This window comes from Parasteatoda tepidariorum, chromosome 12 (assembly GCF_982258835.1).
Source record: "Parasteatoda tepidariorum strain Cologne lab strain chromosome 12, Ptep-v5.0, whole genome shotgun sequence".
Classification (NCBI taxonomy): Eukaryota; Metazoa; Arthropoda; class Arachnida; order Araneae; family Theridiidae; genus Parasteatoda; species Parasteatoda tepidariorum.
The window spans coordinates 22,871,440-22,888,773 of NC_141766.1; the positions used below are offsets into that span (position 1 = coordinate 22,871,440).

The 17,334-nt window shown below is 28.3% G+C and overlaps 2 protein-coding genes across 3 annotated transcripts in view; both read right to left on the minus strand.

The window, feature by feature from the left end:
• LOC107442618 (syntaxin-binding protein 5) overlaps positions 1-17,334 on the minus strand; it is a 68,628-nt gene that overhangs the window by 15,349 nt on the left and 35,945 nt on the right. The window contains exons 18-24 of one of the 2 annotated variants that reach the window (XM_016056227.5): positions 15,701-15,789; positions 9,863-9,972; positions 8,941-9,043; positions 8,733-8,849; positions 5,379-5,501; positions 2,465-2,593; positions 1,231-1,431 (exon numbers count right to left, since the gene is read on the minus strand). In XM_016056227.5, coding sequence (XP_015911713.1) covers positions 1,231-1,431; positions 2,465-2,593; positions 5,379-5,501; positions 8,733-8,849; positions 8,941-9,043; positions 9,863-9,972; positions 15,701-15,789 — 872 coding nt within the window. The remainder of the gene's footprint in view (positions 1-1,230; positions 1,432-2,464; positions 2,594-5,378; positions 5,502-8,732; positions 8,850-8,940; positions 9,044-9,862; positions 9,973-15,700; positions 15,790-17,334) is intronic. The other variant, XM_016056228.5, reaches the window with a different exon arrangement.
• LOC147800973 (uncharacterized) lies at positions 12,449-13,540 on the minus strand. Its single transcript, XM_087156018.1, has one exon. The coding sequence runs from the start codon at positions 13,391-13,393 to the stop codon at positions 12,593-12,595; it is 801 nt and encodes a 266-aa protein (XP_087012144.1). The 5' UTR covers positions 13,394-13,540; the 3' UTR covers positions 12,449-12,592.

Genomic DNA, 17,334 nt, shown 5'->3' on the forward strand with positions numbered 1-17,334 from the left:
TCTTATTTTTTTTAACTCAGTGAGTAGCAATGCAATAATACAATAATAAAATTAAGATTTTTAAAACAAGCTTCTTTTGTTGTGGTAAAAATTGCATTCCTTTTATTGATAATAAGCAAGTTGTAAAAAATTGTGATTTGCCATCATAAGAAATGATCTATTTATTACTCAGCATACCCCTTCACATAAGAGCCTGACAAAATCATTAAATGCAGCATTTGAAAATACATTGCACTTGTAATGATGAAAAGTTAATCTGATGTATATTTCTTTAACTATTTGATCTTTTCCATACATTTTGGAAACTCTATAAATATATAATATTTCACAAATTTAAAAAAAAAAAAAAGATTTCTTCATATTTAGAATATTTTAGTGTTTTGAAAAACTACACAAAGCATTAGGCTGATAAAACATTAAGAAATTAATATTTTAGTAAGTATTAGTGAATCGAAATCAAATGTTAACTACAAGGATCAAAAGTAGAACACAAAGTGTAAACTACTATTTCAAATTAGGCTTTTTCGAAAGGCTTACAAATTATAAAATAAGATATTTTATATTTTGAGGAAGGGCTTAGAATGGAATTTGAACTAGGTCCTGTAAAACCTGAATCCATCCTTGCTGTCAAGTACACTTGAAAGTTTTGACTATTAACCCATAAGTCCTAAAACTATTAACTATTCACATTGGTTAATCTTCTGCTTAACCAGCAAATATCTCCCAGTATTATACAATGGGAAAAGATACAACAAAATTATGCAATATTTGCCGATTGAACACAAATTTGTAGAGAATTTGAGGTATAATATCTGAAAATACCAAATATTTAGCCCTGATAAATATTTAAACCATACACCTAAATTATTCTGAAAAATGAAAATTTATTTTGATGAATTTTTACATGCATAACAATTTACATGCTTCTTCTTTCTAATATATTTTTTATTACTTTTCGGTCACTTATTATGTAGCACTCACAATGCTTGGAATTAGATATTTAAATAAAAAATTATAACAAAGTGCTTTTACCATAGTTTTGTTATACTACAGAATAAAAACAAGCATTTTTAAAAACAACTTTAACTTTAGGACAACTTGTAATGGATACAATACATATAAAAACAGTCTTTAACATTGGAAAATACTTTGTGTCTTACTTAATGTCAAGAAAATAAATGTATTTTATAAATCTTTTATGAAAACTAAACAGAGAAAATAAAAACGAACCATGTTCCTTTAAAAAGATCACTTCTGCTTTAACTACAAATGATGTTTCAGCAAGGTTAATTTTTTGAACGCAAGACTGGGAAGGTACTGTAACCACAAAAGCTTGTTTCTCTGAGCATAAAAGCACCAACTGAGCATCAGATGAATCGGATGATGAGGTTGGAGAAACTTTGCTTTTAGATTGATTGTTTAAAGAAAGTTCTAAACAAACAAAAAGCAGAAAATAAGTAAGGTATTGACAATATTTCTAAAGGGTTATCATAAAATTATACATAAGATTAGTATATTCAGTGATAAAAGTTATAGCGGTACAAATTCTGAACCAAGTTTCTCCCCAAAGTCTTTCTAATTTGATAATAGTTTATGATAGTACAATAGTTTCTTTTTAGAGAATTTAGTGAAGTTCTTTCACGTTCGTATATTTTTACAATGTTAAAGTAGATTTTTTCAAACATCAGGTAAACTGACAACATTTCAGGATTTCCTTTGCTGAATTTTTAAAAAAAATATAAAATAAGTAAAACATTGCATTTTATAGTTCCCATATTTATGAAATAGTTAAATATAAATGGTTTTCAAGTTAGTTTTAAAGTGCCTTTTTCTAGTCATGCTTACATTAAATATCGTTTTTCAGAGTACATAACATGGAAGTACTAAAAAAAGAAACCTATATTAACTGAATAAATGGATTTTTCTTGCGAACTAAATTTGACTAGTGGTTTCATCATTTTCAATTTTCAGCTTAGTACATGGATGTGCAAAACTTACTTTTTACATCTCAACCCCTATATTATTAGTTATATCTTTACTGAAATCTTACTTAGAACAGGAATTTGTCATCCTTCAGCAATCACTAATTTCCTAGCCACTAATAAATTTTTAAAAAATGAGAAATTAAGTGTTCCGGTGCCCCTAATATTATTTTAAAGAATGCAAATATTTTAAGACATAAAACTGCAGAACATGGTGGGGCTCAGATAACTATGAGTTGTAATATTGCAAATAATGCACAATTGGCAAACATTAATTTTTGAACAAGGACAATATTGTAACATACTTGGCACTTTAATAATTTACATCTCACAATTGAAGTAAAAATTGCTGGATAAATTTCTTATTAATAACATTATAACTAATATACAGTAAAAAAATAAAAATTTCAATCAGAGAAAGAAAATCAACAAACAAAAGGAATCAGATTAATAATCAACAATTTAAAAAGCAGACAACTTACTTTTCTTTTCCTTATCAGTATTTGACTTAGTATCCATTTTCCATGATTCAAATTGAAGAGAAAGTGCCATTCCTGTGGAATCAAGGAATGTAATGGAAAGAATAGATCCTTTCAGACGATATACTGTACCTATAAATATTTTCTCGTTAATATTATTTATTAAAACTGAATAACATAGCAAGAATCAAATATTATAACCTAATTCTTTTTTACATACCTAGAATGTGAGGGTGAAAGCGATTTCCCTAAGAAATACTTGAATTTTGAAAATCACAATTTAAGTTTTTCCGTATCAAATCTTACATCTTGATCAACCCAATTCAAGCCATACTACATGATTTTTGCAATTTGTAATTTACCAAAATTAACAGTTAACCAAACATATCTGCAAATTGCTTCAATTTCAGAGAAGTCGACGATGGTAGACACATAGTAGAATGAAAATTCGAGAGCTAAAATTAAGCTTAAAAAATTACCCTGTTTCACCAATCTCGTTGCAACTCTAAAGCTTTATAATGTTTTTTTTTCTTTTTTCATTAATTTATATTATTTTTTTATATTTGTATAATTTCCAATTGTAAAAAAATGTAGGAAAAGTTAAACATAACATAACTACATATTAACATATTAATTTAAACATAACTCATTTACATAACTACATATTTCTTTTTCAAAAACATTATTCCATAAAATGGAATAGCATACTTTTGAAACTAATTTAATTTTTTCCTTTAGTTGTAGTGTGCGAAAAGAAAGGGACCACCCTTAGTAACTTTCGAATTAGTTAACGGATCTTCACATTCTATGACTCAACTGAATCATAATTATAATAAAACTTTTATTTAGTATTTATAGAGCTCGAGATACAAAGTTATATTTTATCCAAAATAAGACTTACTAAGTTAAATAGCAAATTTTTCATAATAATGTTAATAAGTACAGGCCACTGGTGATAAATCCTCCATGACCAGCCTAATCAGAAGCTAAATTAAAAAGTGATTGAATTGTTCGCAACAGACAGTTAGGAGCATGGGAAGGATCCATGGTTGGTCATTTATCGAAAGATAACATAGCCAATAAATAAAGCCAACCCCATAATCAATATTAAGTTTGAAAATAATTTGGCAAAAGCGAATCGCCAAAAAGACTGTGAGAATTAGTTGAACCATGTAACTGAAACATTTCTGGGGTAAGAAATAAAAAGAGTTCTGGTTTTGATTTAGTCGCGGCAGTGAGGGTTATGAGTCTTACATTAGTATTGAAATAAAAAGTTAACCGTTACATTGATTGTAAAGAAAAGAATAAAATATTTTATATTCACTTTTTATAAAATGTAAAAAAAATAATTATATAATTGGTTTAATTTAATTAAAATTCGACTAAGAATGATTTCAAAAAAAATAAGTGTAAGAAATTAAAGAAATTTTAAAAGCTAGGAAATATGTAATGTCTATTGTGACATCACAGTAAGGTATAAAAAATTTTTCATCATTTTAAAGTACGTAATTTAACAAGGCTGCAAAATACAAAATTTGAGAGAAATAGGTTGAATAGTTCACAAGAAATCGAATTTTTAAAAAGATATATCTTTAAAATTTGATTTCTCAGCAACTATTCAACTGACTTTGCTTGAATTTTGTATTTTGCTATTTAAAATTATATATTTTAAAATGATACAAAAACTTGTATACCTTACAATTCAAAATTTTTCAAACATTATTAAATAAAATAATAAATATTTACTAAAATTTATATTTTGCGTAGAATTATCTTTGGACAAACTACTTTTACAATTGGGAGCTAAAATTTTTCAATTCGCTTAAAAAGGTTTCGAAATAAAGTGAAGCATGCAAAATATTAGATTAACATTAAGAAGTGCAAACTTTGGACCCCTCAACTGACCAAACTATTGAGACAATATTTCCTAGATTGTGGGTACTTTAGGGGATATTTTAGGGGTTAGAAATCTGAATCTGTTAAAAAAAAAAGGTATGTTAATTACGAGAAAGTACAATTTTGTGTCTGATTTCATAACTAAAAATATCATCTACACTAATTAATTAGCAAATTTGAAGTCTACTTCTTGAACTTTTAAGACTGCGTCCTAGAACATGAAGATCCGATCATTAGAAGAAAAGTTTTCAGGGAGGTACTTTCTTTTGGCACACCATACATCATAAGGGATTATTTAAAATTTTATTTTTTCAATTTGCGAAGCGAGACTTATTTTTCTTAGATTTAAATAGCTTTAAAAAATATTCTGTAAAAACACACCATATACTTTGGATTTTAGAGCATATATGAACTTAATATATTTATGTATAGAATATCGATTACATTATTTATATCTTATTACATTAAATATATTCTACAATATTTAATGTAATAAGTAAAATTAAAAGTATGTAAAGTTACAGTATAGTTTTCATAACATAAATTGTTCCATTTATTTTAGAACTTCTTGGTAATAGGAAAGAATGTTGTTCCTTGGATTGAATGTACTTCAGACCCAAGGAAGGCTATTCCAATTTACTCCACCTATATAGTAAACTGGTATAGTAAAAAACTTTTCTTATTTTTAAATTCAAGATTAAAGGTTTTTAATCATTAGTAGTTATACTAGTTAAGAAGTTAAGCTTGCCAGAACTTCAGTCATGCTTTGAAAAAATATAGAAGAAAAAAGAAAAACCAAGAATCATGACATCCTGACTTATATCCTGACTTATTTCTACACTAAAATCTTTAATTTAAAAAACCTTGTATTGAAAACGAAAAAAGTAGCACATAATTTTCAAGTTAACTACAGAAAAATTCGAATATTAATCGTTTGATTATATCAAAAGATAAACATATTTTTGTAAACTAAAAAAAGTAAGAATAAAAATAAAATGCATAAAGCAAAAAAATGACTTACCACTAGGAGAAACAATAACAGGTTGAGTGTATCTTTGATCTTCTTCTGGTGAAAGAGTAAGAAGAATCACAAGAACAGATCCCAAATTTGTTCCAACCCATAATGTTGGGGCTGTAACAAAATCTGAAAAAGTAAAATTAAAAGATTAAAGCTAGAACTGCGAAGTGGGTCATTTTGACCCAAAATCACTTTTGTTATAGTGTTTGTCAGAAAGTTACAAAGGAAACTGGCAAAAACTTTTGACTTTTACTAATTTTGTATCTATCACAAACTGTAGAAATATTATGAGCCTTACTTAAAATGATTATTCAGTTTTAATACCTGCCAAATTTTAATCCCTTCCATTATCATTTTTCCCAGTGGTATTAAAATGGAATTAAAACTTCAATTTTAAGCAAACAAATACGTTGTATTTGAGAAAACTTAAGTTGACAACCATGATAGCAACGCATATTAATATATGTTCTTAATTTTTGTAAGAATAGTGGTGATCAATATCATTTAAAAATTAAGATTATAAAAGAAAAAATAGTATATAATTACTACCACTTTAAATATGAAAATAAAATCTTCCGGAAAATCCGGAAGAGTTGGCAGGTATGAGTTTTTGACACTTATATCTTAATCCGCAGGGTTGGGTTATTCTGACCCAGTTCCTAAAAATATGTGTTGCATTTTAATAATGAATGAGAAATATTTCTTTTTCCAACGTTTCGTTGTATAGAAATTCTCTAAATCATGATGTCAGTGCTACAAATGAATAAATTTGGGTATAGATAAGAAGATTCATTCATATGGTATGAGTCATCAGTCTGTATGTTAAACTAAGACAGGAGCGGAGCAGAATCAGAAAGAAAAAGTTTGATGCTCATTCACCTATTTTCAACCATAATATATTCTTAACCAAATTTGAATAAAGAGAATTAAAAATATTGCAGTGCCCCAGGAATCAAAAGGTTTCAAGGTATTCCTTGGGTATACCTTGTATTCCTTGTTACAATAATTATAAAGGTATTCCTTGAGTATTTCTTGTCCAATCACTGGCAAAGAATGGTACTCAAGTTTGAAAGAGAAAAAAAAGCAATTATACTAATTTTTATTTTGGATTATTTAAACAGATTCAGATTTATTTGAATCTCATTTCAACAAATTTTCTAGACCCCTACATCCTCAATATAGCCAAAGTCAAGATGTAAACTAATTACAAATCAAGTTAGAATTTTTGTTTTTTTCTTTACTTTTTTAGACTCCTTTTTAGACTCCTTTACAGACACAATTTTTTCTTAAAGGAAAAATATAGACATTTAAACAGAAAAGTTTCAGAATGTTTTCAGAAATTGTCAGATAGAGAATATTACTTTATCAACTAAATTATTTTTACATCTATATCTTTATTGTTTTTCAATTCACATTCTAAAATGAGCAGAAACTAACATACGTAAATAATTATAAAACATTGATTTATTACTAATCAAAATCATGTGTTTTAGACAAATTTTTGCTCCAATTTTCTTTTCAAATTCTATTTAAGAAACAGTATGAAATAAACTACACATGAAAAGAGGCAAACAGTAGTTAGCTATTTTTTTCCACAACATTTTGATTGTAACATAACTAAGCATTGACAAATACAATGGTAGAAACTAGTTATTTTTGCAAAACGAATCATCATGTAAATTGGATGGTAATTCAAATATTGGCAAAAAAATTAGGGAGCCTTAGTTAATTAAGTCTTTTTCAATGTACTATAATAATTTCTTCAAAAGAAAAAGTTTTAGGTTACAATGAAAAAGCATTTTAAAATATATATTTATAAGTGTGATTACTCTTTATTTTTTAGTAGATAAGGCTTATCTTTTTTTTATCAAATACTTCAAATAATGGTCGATGAATGAATAAACATTTGGAATTGATCTATTCAGCAGAGATGATACTATCGGGTTGTTTGGAAAGTAATTTCGTTTTTCCGACAGAGGATTTAATTGTATTTTTTTGAACCCAACTTCACACTTAAGCCACATTATCATTATATGTTTTGAGAGCTAATATAGCAAGGCTTGTGTGTGAAAAAGTTCAATTAATTCTACGCAGTAGCTTTTCGTTGATGCCCTTTTAAATATGGAGAGCAATAACCAGCATTTTCGTCATATTTTACTTTTTTACTATAGAAAAGGAAAAAATGCTGTTCATGCCAGAAAGGAATTAACCTATGTGTATGGAGAAGATGTGTTGACAGTACGCCAGTGCAGAACTGGTTTGCAAAATTTCGATCAGGCAATTTTAATGTCGAAGATGCACCACATTCTGGAAGGCCGGATGAAGCTGATAAAAACACGATAAAGGCATTAGTTGATGCAAATCGGCGATATCATCAGTGAGAGGTTAAATTTATCGAATTCAACTGTTTATGACCACTTGAAAGGCCTGGGTTTAACCTCGAAACTCGATAAATGGGTTCCCCATGTTCTCACGGAGAGAAAATTGTGTCGTCACGCTGGCGTCTGTGATTCGCTTCACAAACATCAGGAAAAGAATCCATTTTTGAAGCACATCATTCCTGAGAACGAAAAACGAGTGGTCTATAACAATGTCAAACGCAAGAGATCAAGGAGCAAGAAAGATAAAAAGGCTCAAAGCATTTTGAAAGCCAATATCCATCAAAAAAGGTGATGCTGTCTGTTTGATGGCATTTTAAAGGAATAGTTTTTTTTTCAGCTTTTACCGGATAACACAACAATTAATTTGGAAGTCTACTGTCGTCAACTGGACAAACTAAATGATGTACTTCAACAGAAAAGGTCAGAATTAATCAACATAAAAGGTATAGTGTTCCACTAAGAAAATGTGAGGCCTTTTACAAGTTTGGTCACTCGCCAAAAGCTTTTAGAGCTTGAATGGGATACACTGCTACACCCACCATATTCTCCAGATCTGGCTCCTTCAGATTATTATTTGTTTTTGGTCACTGCAAAATTTTTTGAATTGTAAAACCTTTACTTCAAATAAAGAGGTCAAAAATCACCTCAATCAGCCTTTTAATAGCAAAGACCAAAAATGTTTTGAGCATGGAATCATGCTACTATCAGAAAGATGGTAAAAGGTGTTGGACCAGAATGGCGAATATATAATTTAATAAAATATTTATTCATTATACGAAATTGTCTTTCATCCCCCCCCCCAAAAAAAAACGAAATTACTTTCCGAACAAACCAATTGTAAGTAATGAAGCTTGAAACTTATTGAATGAAAATAGTTTATAGATTAAACACAACCATTCTTTCATTCTCTTATAAGTGCTACCTCCTATTAGTTCTTAAAAAAAATTTTACTTTGATGTTAAACCAATGCATTTACCTGATTTCCTACAATATGATTCAGCAAATATTAAACATTGTACAGATTCAGAATTCATGTTTTCTAAGCTAGACATGCTAGAACTTCTTGATCTGGAGAAAGAGTTGTCAATTTTATCTAAAATTCAACAGTTAAAAAGTTTAAGAATATATCTTTAATTATTAAGGTTCAATAAACAAACTTAAAATGATAAAAAGTTTGACATTACCTTGTATCTTACCTTGCGATTTTGTTCGCCGCATCTCTGCTGAAGCAGGTTTTCTTTGTAATAAATGTTTCCTAGTGGTTGGGCTAAGACACATGCCATTAACCTTCAAAGAGAAAAACAGTTAATATTTTTTTACTATTTAAACTAAAGTAAAATAGGGAAAATAATTTCATAAATACTTGTTTATATAGAAAATTAAATTATTATAAATTTAAAAGATTTTAATTAAATATTCAAAGACAAACCAGGTAAATTGTCAATAGACGCTTAACAAAAAGTTTTTATAACAAATAAATAAGCAAATTAAATCAATTAAACTTTACTTGGAAAATATTAGTTCACCTTAATCAGCAATACAGAAATATGGCATAAGTTTTTTTTTTTTCTTGATTGCAACTAATGAAAATAAGCCCTCTAGTGAAATTTTGCTTCAATAAGCTATTTTGCAATCTTGAATTTTTCGGTATGTTTAATCAATAAAAATGAGACAGCTTACTAGTTAAAGATATCTTTTAAAACTAATGCATCATCTTTGTACTGTCTAAATAACAATGTAAAGACAAGAAAATGAATTTTACGAAGTTAAAATCACAAGTGAAAAAAAAATTGATCTCAATCACATATCTAAGATACTTTCTAAGATCTAAGCTACTTAAAAGAATCTTTAGTTGAGAATTCTTTAAAAAAATTTACCTTTATAAAATCACAATTTTTTTCAAATGAGGATATAAATAAATTCAAATAATTTCAATGCATTTCCTAAACACTTTTAAATGCTGTGCAAACTTAAAAATCATAAAATTTTGAAGGAAAAAAAATCATACACTGTAGCTGAGCATTAATAAAGTTAGAAAAGTACATAACGTTAATAAATTGTTAATACAAAATTATTATTTTTATATTTTGATAGAAAATAAAGTACTTGATCAGCTGTAGGAGACCGACATTTATCCTGTTCAGAGGGATTATCTCCAAGCATTACCATTGTACGTTTGGGTGAGCGTGGAACTCTTTGATAAGGGTCAGAGGAGCCTAAAATAAAGCAATTAACCATATATTGCAAAAAAAGTTTGATTCCACTACACATTACAAAATATATGCATATTTATAGAAGAATATATTTTGAAATAGTAAAAGAGTAATGTTTTCATTTTATGAAATTTAAGCAAAAACCCATTAATTTAATCCAAAAATTCATGAAGGTGAAAAAAAGGTTTGTGACCATTTTTTTAAAACTTAAAACCCTAATTTGCTTATTTTAAGTTTTGACTGAATATTTTCTTAGTTGTTTCTAAGAATTTTTTCAGAAAAACAATTGACAGAAAAATTAAAAATTATTGCTTTTTCAGAATGTTGCTTAAGTGGAACACAAATTGTAGATAGATTTCAAGAATCAAAGACAGTTGTACACGTTTTTTTATTAAATTCAATACATAATAGGAAATAAATAAATGCCAGTCATAGTTATGCTTCTCATCATCAACATCGCAACCTTGAGCAGTGATAAATGAATTTGCTACTTCAACAGCAATTATATCCATGCAAGATTTATTATTACATTTAGAAAAATATGAATCATTGTAAAAATTTTAAACATTTAAAATTCTCGAAATTATTTCAATATATTTCATTCCAAATTGCAAAACAAAAGAAAGTGATAAAATAGAAGGAAAACTTATAGATCAAATTAAATAAAAACAACACTTGAAAACTACCAAGCAGAAACGATAGTTAAAAAAGGCCATTGGATAACATAAATATTAAAACCCTGGACAAATCAGGATATTATAAGATAAACAGAATTTTTTAAAAAAACTTAATCTTAAAATTTCTGAATAACAAGAACTAATTTATTATGTATGAAATCCAGGTGGCCACTCTCCAGATCAAAAAAAATTCCCTGAGTTTTCCAGACTTTCCAGAGTAAATTTCTAAAATTCCAGATACCACAACGCAACATTAACGAGACTTCATAAATTTATTAGCTATACAACAATATACAGTAAATAAAAAAAATATATACTATATATATATATATATATATATACAGCTGCGTTGCTTTTAAAATGTGTTGTATAAATTTCTTTTACAAATGTGGATACACATTTACAAGATTTGATGACACATTAAAATGAGAAAAAAGTGTAAATGTTCTCTGATAAAACAGGTGTAAAAAGTTAGGCATTTCTAGCACCAAAAAATATATATTAATACACATATTTCTGCTAAAAATATAGATTATTGAAATAGCAGCCAAAATGCAAAAATTTACATATGCAAAAATTTACATATAAAAAAAATAATTGCTGTATACTCAACCATAAAAATAAACTTAAAAATTAATAATAGTTTATAAAAATTACAAAAATAAAAATCTACATTTCAAGGAGTTTTAGAAACTTTATTTTGTATAAAATAAAAAGTTGTTATATAAATAGCTTAGTACACAAATTAATCAACTCCATCAAACTAAAAATTTAGAATTGAGATCAAAATTACTTGTGAAATAAATTATTAATAAATGAAAAGCCAAAAATATTTAGTCATATAATGTTGTTCATTTATATTATCTGCGAAACTTATTTTAAATATAAATATAAAAAATATACTACCTATATATATATATTAATATATTCTTTGACACTTAAGTTTGAGATGTTTTAAAAAGTGGAGTTAATCAAATTATACAGTATAAATAGCTCAACAAGTGAATAATTGAAAGCTTTTAAAAATTAATTTCTTATAGCTTTTAATTGTTCATCAATTAAAGAAGTTTCTAAATAAAATTCAGTCGTTAATTTTTGCTTTTTAGCATGCAATTCTCTTTTTAATTTTTCATTTTGCCTCTTTTCTAACATAACTTTCGTTTTTTCTTCTACTGCCTCCTTCCTTTTTTCTAATACTTCAATATAACGTGGGTGAGACTGTTTTCCGTAGTTTATCATGGATTTCGTCACAGTTATATTGTTAACATCACCAGCATCCATAACACCATCATGAATTTGCCTTAGAGCAACTAAACTATCTTCATGTTCATTTTTTATTAAACAATCTGAATTAATAGAAAAGACCCTTTCTATAAAAGCACTTCAAGTGACACTATGAGGAGAAACTTAACAAAGGAACGTAAATTTTCTGGTGCATTGCAAACTTCAAATAGAGAGAAGAAAACATTATCCAGTCGTTTTTCCCTCTTCTCAAATTGCTCCATTTCTTTCTTAACTAAAGGATTCCGAATGAACGTTTTGTAACTATCTTTCACACAGTCAGTCTTGATACCTGATATTCAATTGCTAGATACCAACATTGAAAGGCAAGATGAAAGCCGTTTTTCAGCAATTGCTGTATTTAAAATTACACCAGGATCAAGACAAGATAGCCCCCTTGTTAACTAGAATTTAAAAGGTGATCTTTCTGAAATCTTTTCACAGAACTTTTTATAAGCAATTGCACATTCTTTTCTAAATGAAAATTCTTCAGAAGGTGAAGAATCTTTTATTTTCCTAATTTCATCCTTAACTGCAAAACTGAGAGCAACTTCGTTGATTGGAAGCATATTATCTGCCAATGACAAATCTATTTTTCCTAATTTTGAAGAGTTCTCCACTAAAATATTGGGATTTACAAATTTATCAAGAAGAGATCTTAAAATTTATGTTAAATTAGAGAAAAGTAAAGGAGCTAATGGAGCATCGATCTGAAATTCTGTGAGAAATGTTTCAATAAAAGCAGCTAATGACTGGAAAAATGCCAATTTTGCAGCAAAGAAACTGTCCTTGATACACTCCGAGAGTACACTGAACTTTTTTGAGCCAACATAGATTTTTCTCTCCTTCTTTGCTGCTTTTACAAATTTGAAAATATGAGGCAACATTTCTAATGCCCTCTCAGCAACTTCTACATTTTGAACCCATCGGATTGCACAAAATTTCTTCGGAAATTTTTCACATCCAGTGAAATATATGAAATCAGCTCTATGTGATGGTACATCTTTAAAAATGTAGTATAGCACCCGTAAAAAGTTCACTACATTCCACCCTGTAGAATTTATTACATGTGTAAACCCACAATGGATTGTATGCAGTCCACAGCTACCTATATCTAACAGCAAAGGATCTTGCGGCATTTCCTCAAGTTCTTTTTTAAGATCATTAAGAAATTTATGGTTGACATTAGGTCCATCCATAGATATTTGAATTATTTTATTTTTATTGATGGAAAATTGGGTAAGGGCTTCTTTGAAATTATCCAACAAATCCATTGCTGTTGAATGATCAAGAAATACTGATGTCAAATATCGTGTCTGAACTTTATTTGTATCTTTATTCCAAAGTCGAACACTTACGTCCATTTGTTGTTTCAAAGCGATTTTATTTAGACCTTCATCAAAGCCCATAACTAAATAATCACAGCTAACTATGGTTTTTTGTAATTGCTCCCTATAATCAGGCATGAAAGTGGACAAAAATAAAAAAATCTGAACTTTTACAACGCAGGTCACTGGGAGGAGGGGGGGGAGTGCTCTATATGATACTGAGATTTATAAAAGCAACTTTTAATTATGCTGGGAGATTTTTATTCAATATTTAAAGTGGCAGAAGCATTTAGACAGCTAACTTTAAATTTTTCTTAAATATAGTTTTAAAATTTTGACCACTAACATATTAAAAAAAATTAAGCAATTATAGGAAGGCACGACTATTAAATTACTTACCAATGAAAAATATATCACATCTTTATAGTAACTAATTCAAGAGAAAACTTACCTCTACTTCTTTCAAGAATCTTGATATTGGATTTTAAAATCGCATGAATATGAATCACGATTTTGGATTTCAAAATCGCGTGAATATGAATCGCGATTTTGGATTTCAAAATCACGTGAATATGAATCGCGATATTGGATTTTAAAACCTTTGAATATGAATCGTGATTTCGGATTTTAAAATCGTGTGAATATGAATCGCGATATTGGATTTTAAAATCGCGTGAATGTGAATCGCGATTTTGGATTTTAAAAACACGAAAATACAAAAAACGATATTGGATTTCAAAATCGCGTGAATACAAATCACGATATTGGATTTTAAAATCGCGTGATTATGAATCGTGCGGTTGGATTTTAAAATCGCGTGAATATGAATCGTGCAGTTGGATTTTAAAAACACAAAAATACAAATCACGATATTGGATTTTAAAATCGCGTGAATACAAATCACGATATTAGATTTTGAAATCGCGTGAATATGAATCGCGATTTTGGATTTTAAAATCGCGTGAATATGAATCACGATATTGGATTTTAAAATCGCGTGAATATGAATCATGATTTTGGATTTTAAAAACACGAAAATACAAATAACGATATTGGATTTTAAAATTGCGTGAATACAAATCACGATATTGGATTTTAAAATCGCGTGATTATGAATCGTGCGGTTGGATTTTAAAATCGCGTGAATATGAATCGAGCTGTTGGATTTTAAAAACACGAAAATACAAATTGCGATAATGAATTTTTAAATCGCGTAAATAAGAATTATGATGCATAATTTTTAAATCACGTGAATACGAATCGCAGTGAGTAATTTTTAAACAGCGTACAAATACGAAAAACGATATCTGATATTACAACTGCGTGATAACGAATCGCAAAATTGGATTTAAAAATGCGTGAATACGAATCGCTATGTTGGATTTTAAACTCACGAGAATACAAATCGCGATATTGGGTATCAAAAACACTTAAATACAAATCGCGATATTGGATATTTAAATTGAGTGAATAGGAATTGCTAGTACGATTTTTAAGTCGCGTAAAAAAATTGCAACACATAAGTTTTAAATCAGTTAAATACGAAAATCGATGATTGATATTAAAATCGTCTGATTAAAAATCGCGATTTTAGCAGATTCCGGTGCAGTTCCTAATATTTAAAAGTCCAAAAATCAGTCAGACAAAAAAAAAAAAAATATCGGCGGTCGAAACGAAACGATTAGACTCCTTTCCACTCTATAGCGGAAGTCGCAGTAATCCGACTATCGTTCGGGCGGCTTGGGTTTCTCCAATAGGACTTCCCAAAAATTTTAGTTTTTGGAACATGGTCGGAAATTTTCAAAATTGGGAGAAAAAAAATCGGATTTCCGCTTTTTCGCGGGGACACGAAGCGTTCATTGGAGGATAATCAAGTGATGCTTGACCGCGATGAAGCAGATGCGTATCGCTCCGAAAAACTAAACATAACGGAATGGGAAGAAAAAAACGGCGAAGCGCGACAAAATTATTTTCCAGAATCGACGTGAAATTCCCTGAGAATTCCCGGTTTTCCCGGTTTCCAGACTGAGTGGCCACCCTGGAAATTCATTGTGAAAGGTGAGGAAAAAAACTCAATACATAGTGGAATCAGAAATGTATCACTTTTTAAAAAAAAGCTGCAATGTGCTTCATAAAATAATCGTTTGCCATTAGTAATAAATAATAGTATGCTTGGATTAATAAACAATCTTCTGCTTTTCTTTCCTTAGAAAAGCATATGACTTTTAACGAAAACAGACGTGATTTCACTTAAAACAGAACTTGCAAATGATAGTGCACTTCTGAAGAATCAGAATTTATTCAATTTTAAAATATGTTACTCTGAACATTTGCTCTATGAATCATATAATAATATAAAATTCCAAACACAATTAACTAACTTTATTACAAGAAACTTTAAGTATTTAAATTTATAAAATATATTTATAAAATTACATAACTTACCATAAAGATCTGCTGTAGTCATGCAAGCAACACAACACTTTTGAACTAAATCTACAATGGTCAACCCATATTCACTGCCATAAGACATCCTTTAAAATTAATATGAGAAAGGAATGTTAATAATTTTAAAGAACAAAAAATATAAAGAGCACTCAATGCTTATAGAAAATAAATATAATATTTTCATAAGTTGCATTTAAGCTCAATCAAAAAATATTTTTTACTCTTTCTTGAAATAGTTCCACGAGTTTAAAATTAAATTTATAAGAATATGAAAAGAATATTATGGTACAGTCCCAAGGTATTTATAATACAGTCAACCTCGCTTAAACAAATACCATCGGTTCCAATCAAATTTACGCAACTAAGCAAGATATTTGGTTAAAAGGTTAGTGCAATATTCAATTTTAAGTTCTAAATTTGTGCGAAATCTTACTTTTTAATGGTATTTTATGCATAGTATAGCATTTTGAATAAATAAATTCTATTTTATGATCAATAAACAAATATAATTAAAACTCTCTGTGTTCGTATCATAAAATATAAATGTCATTAAGTTACATAAAAATAAATGAAAAGTATAATATAGGTACTAAAATATTAATTAGTCCCTTTCGAAAAAATCTATAATTCAAGACTGTTTTTATACCAGTTTAATTCAACAATCTATCAAAATTATTTTCCCTTTCAATTTCTACTAAGACTTTCATAACTTGCATATTCCTTTCAAATACATTCAGAATGTTTTTTTTTTTCTAATACTTGAAACTTGAAAAATTCCAAATTAATGCACTACTTAAGTTTGGGATTTTATGAAATTTCTTGTTTACAAGTTTCATTGTTTTTTTCCAATTAATTTAAATCATTCCTTTTTGCGCTCAACTTGCAACCAACTCAGAGTTATTCACTGGATTAAGCAATGATTATTCCACTTAAGAGAAAGATACACTGTACACTAGTGTGTGGGGTTTTTGAAACGTTTTCTTATCAAAGTTAATAGCGCATTAGGAGGGGACCACAAAACAAATCACTCTTATTTTTACATTCTAAATTATGAGTAAGTGAAGTCAAAGAGGGGTAAAACCCCCTTCGTTTACTTTAATGTATAACTGGCAGCAAGATTTGATTCATTTTTCAACTTTACCCCTAACAACTGATTAGACCAACTAATGAAAAGGAAGTCCCTATAAAAGTAACCATCTATTATATCCTTATCTTAACTGAAAAACAGAAATTCCATTTCAGCTAGGTGAAACATTTCTCTAAAATAAACAATTTTTTTTCATTTTCGTACCTCTTCTTTATGCAATTAGGCAGGGACAAAAACAAAAAATATCAGTTAAAATGGGGAAGTTGAACATTTTTTCATATAAAATGATTTGGTTCCATTAAATTTTGTTCGTATATGCAGGTTATTCAATTATCTGATATGCAATATCACCAAACATTCATTTAAATGCAGGGTAAAATTTTGACAGAATTTACTTCATACTATTTTTTTATAAGACACTTTGTCTCAGACTGTTCCTAACTACACTAAGGCTTTAAAATATATAACAAAGCATAAAGCTAAAAAGATTAATATAAAAGTGAATCATTTGTACCTTTCCAAAATGGGAAAAGATTATCAATAA

Coding starts and splice junctions, on each gene's coding strand:
- LOC147800973 (XM_087156018.1), bottom strand. CDS start 13,393: ATGCCTGATTATAGGGAGCAATTACAAAAAACCATAGTTAGCTGTGAT.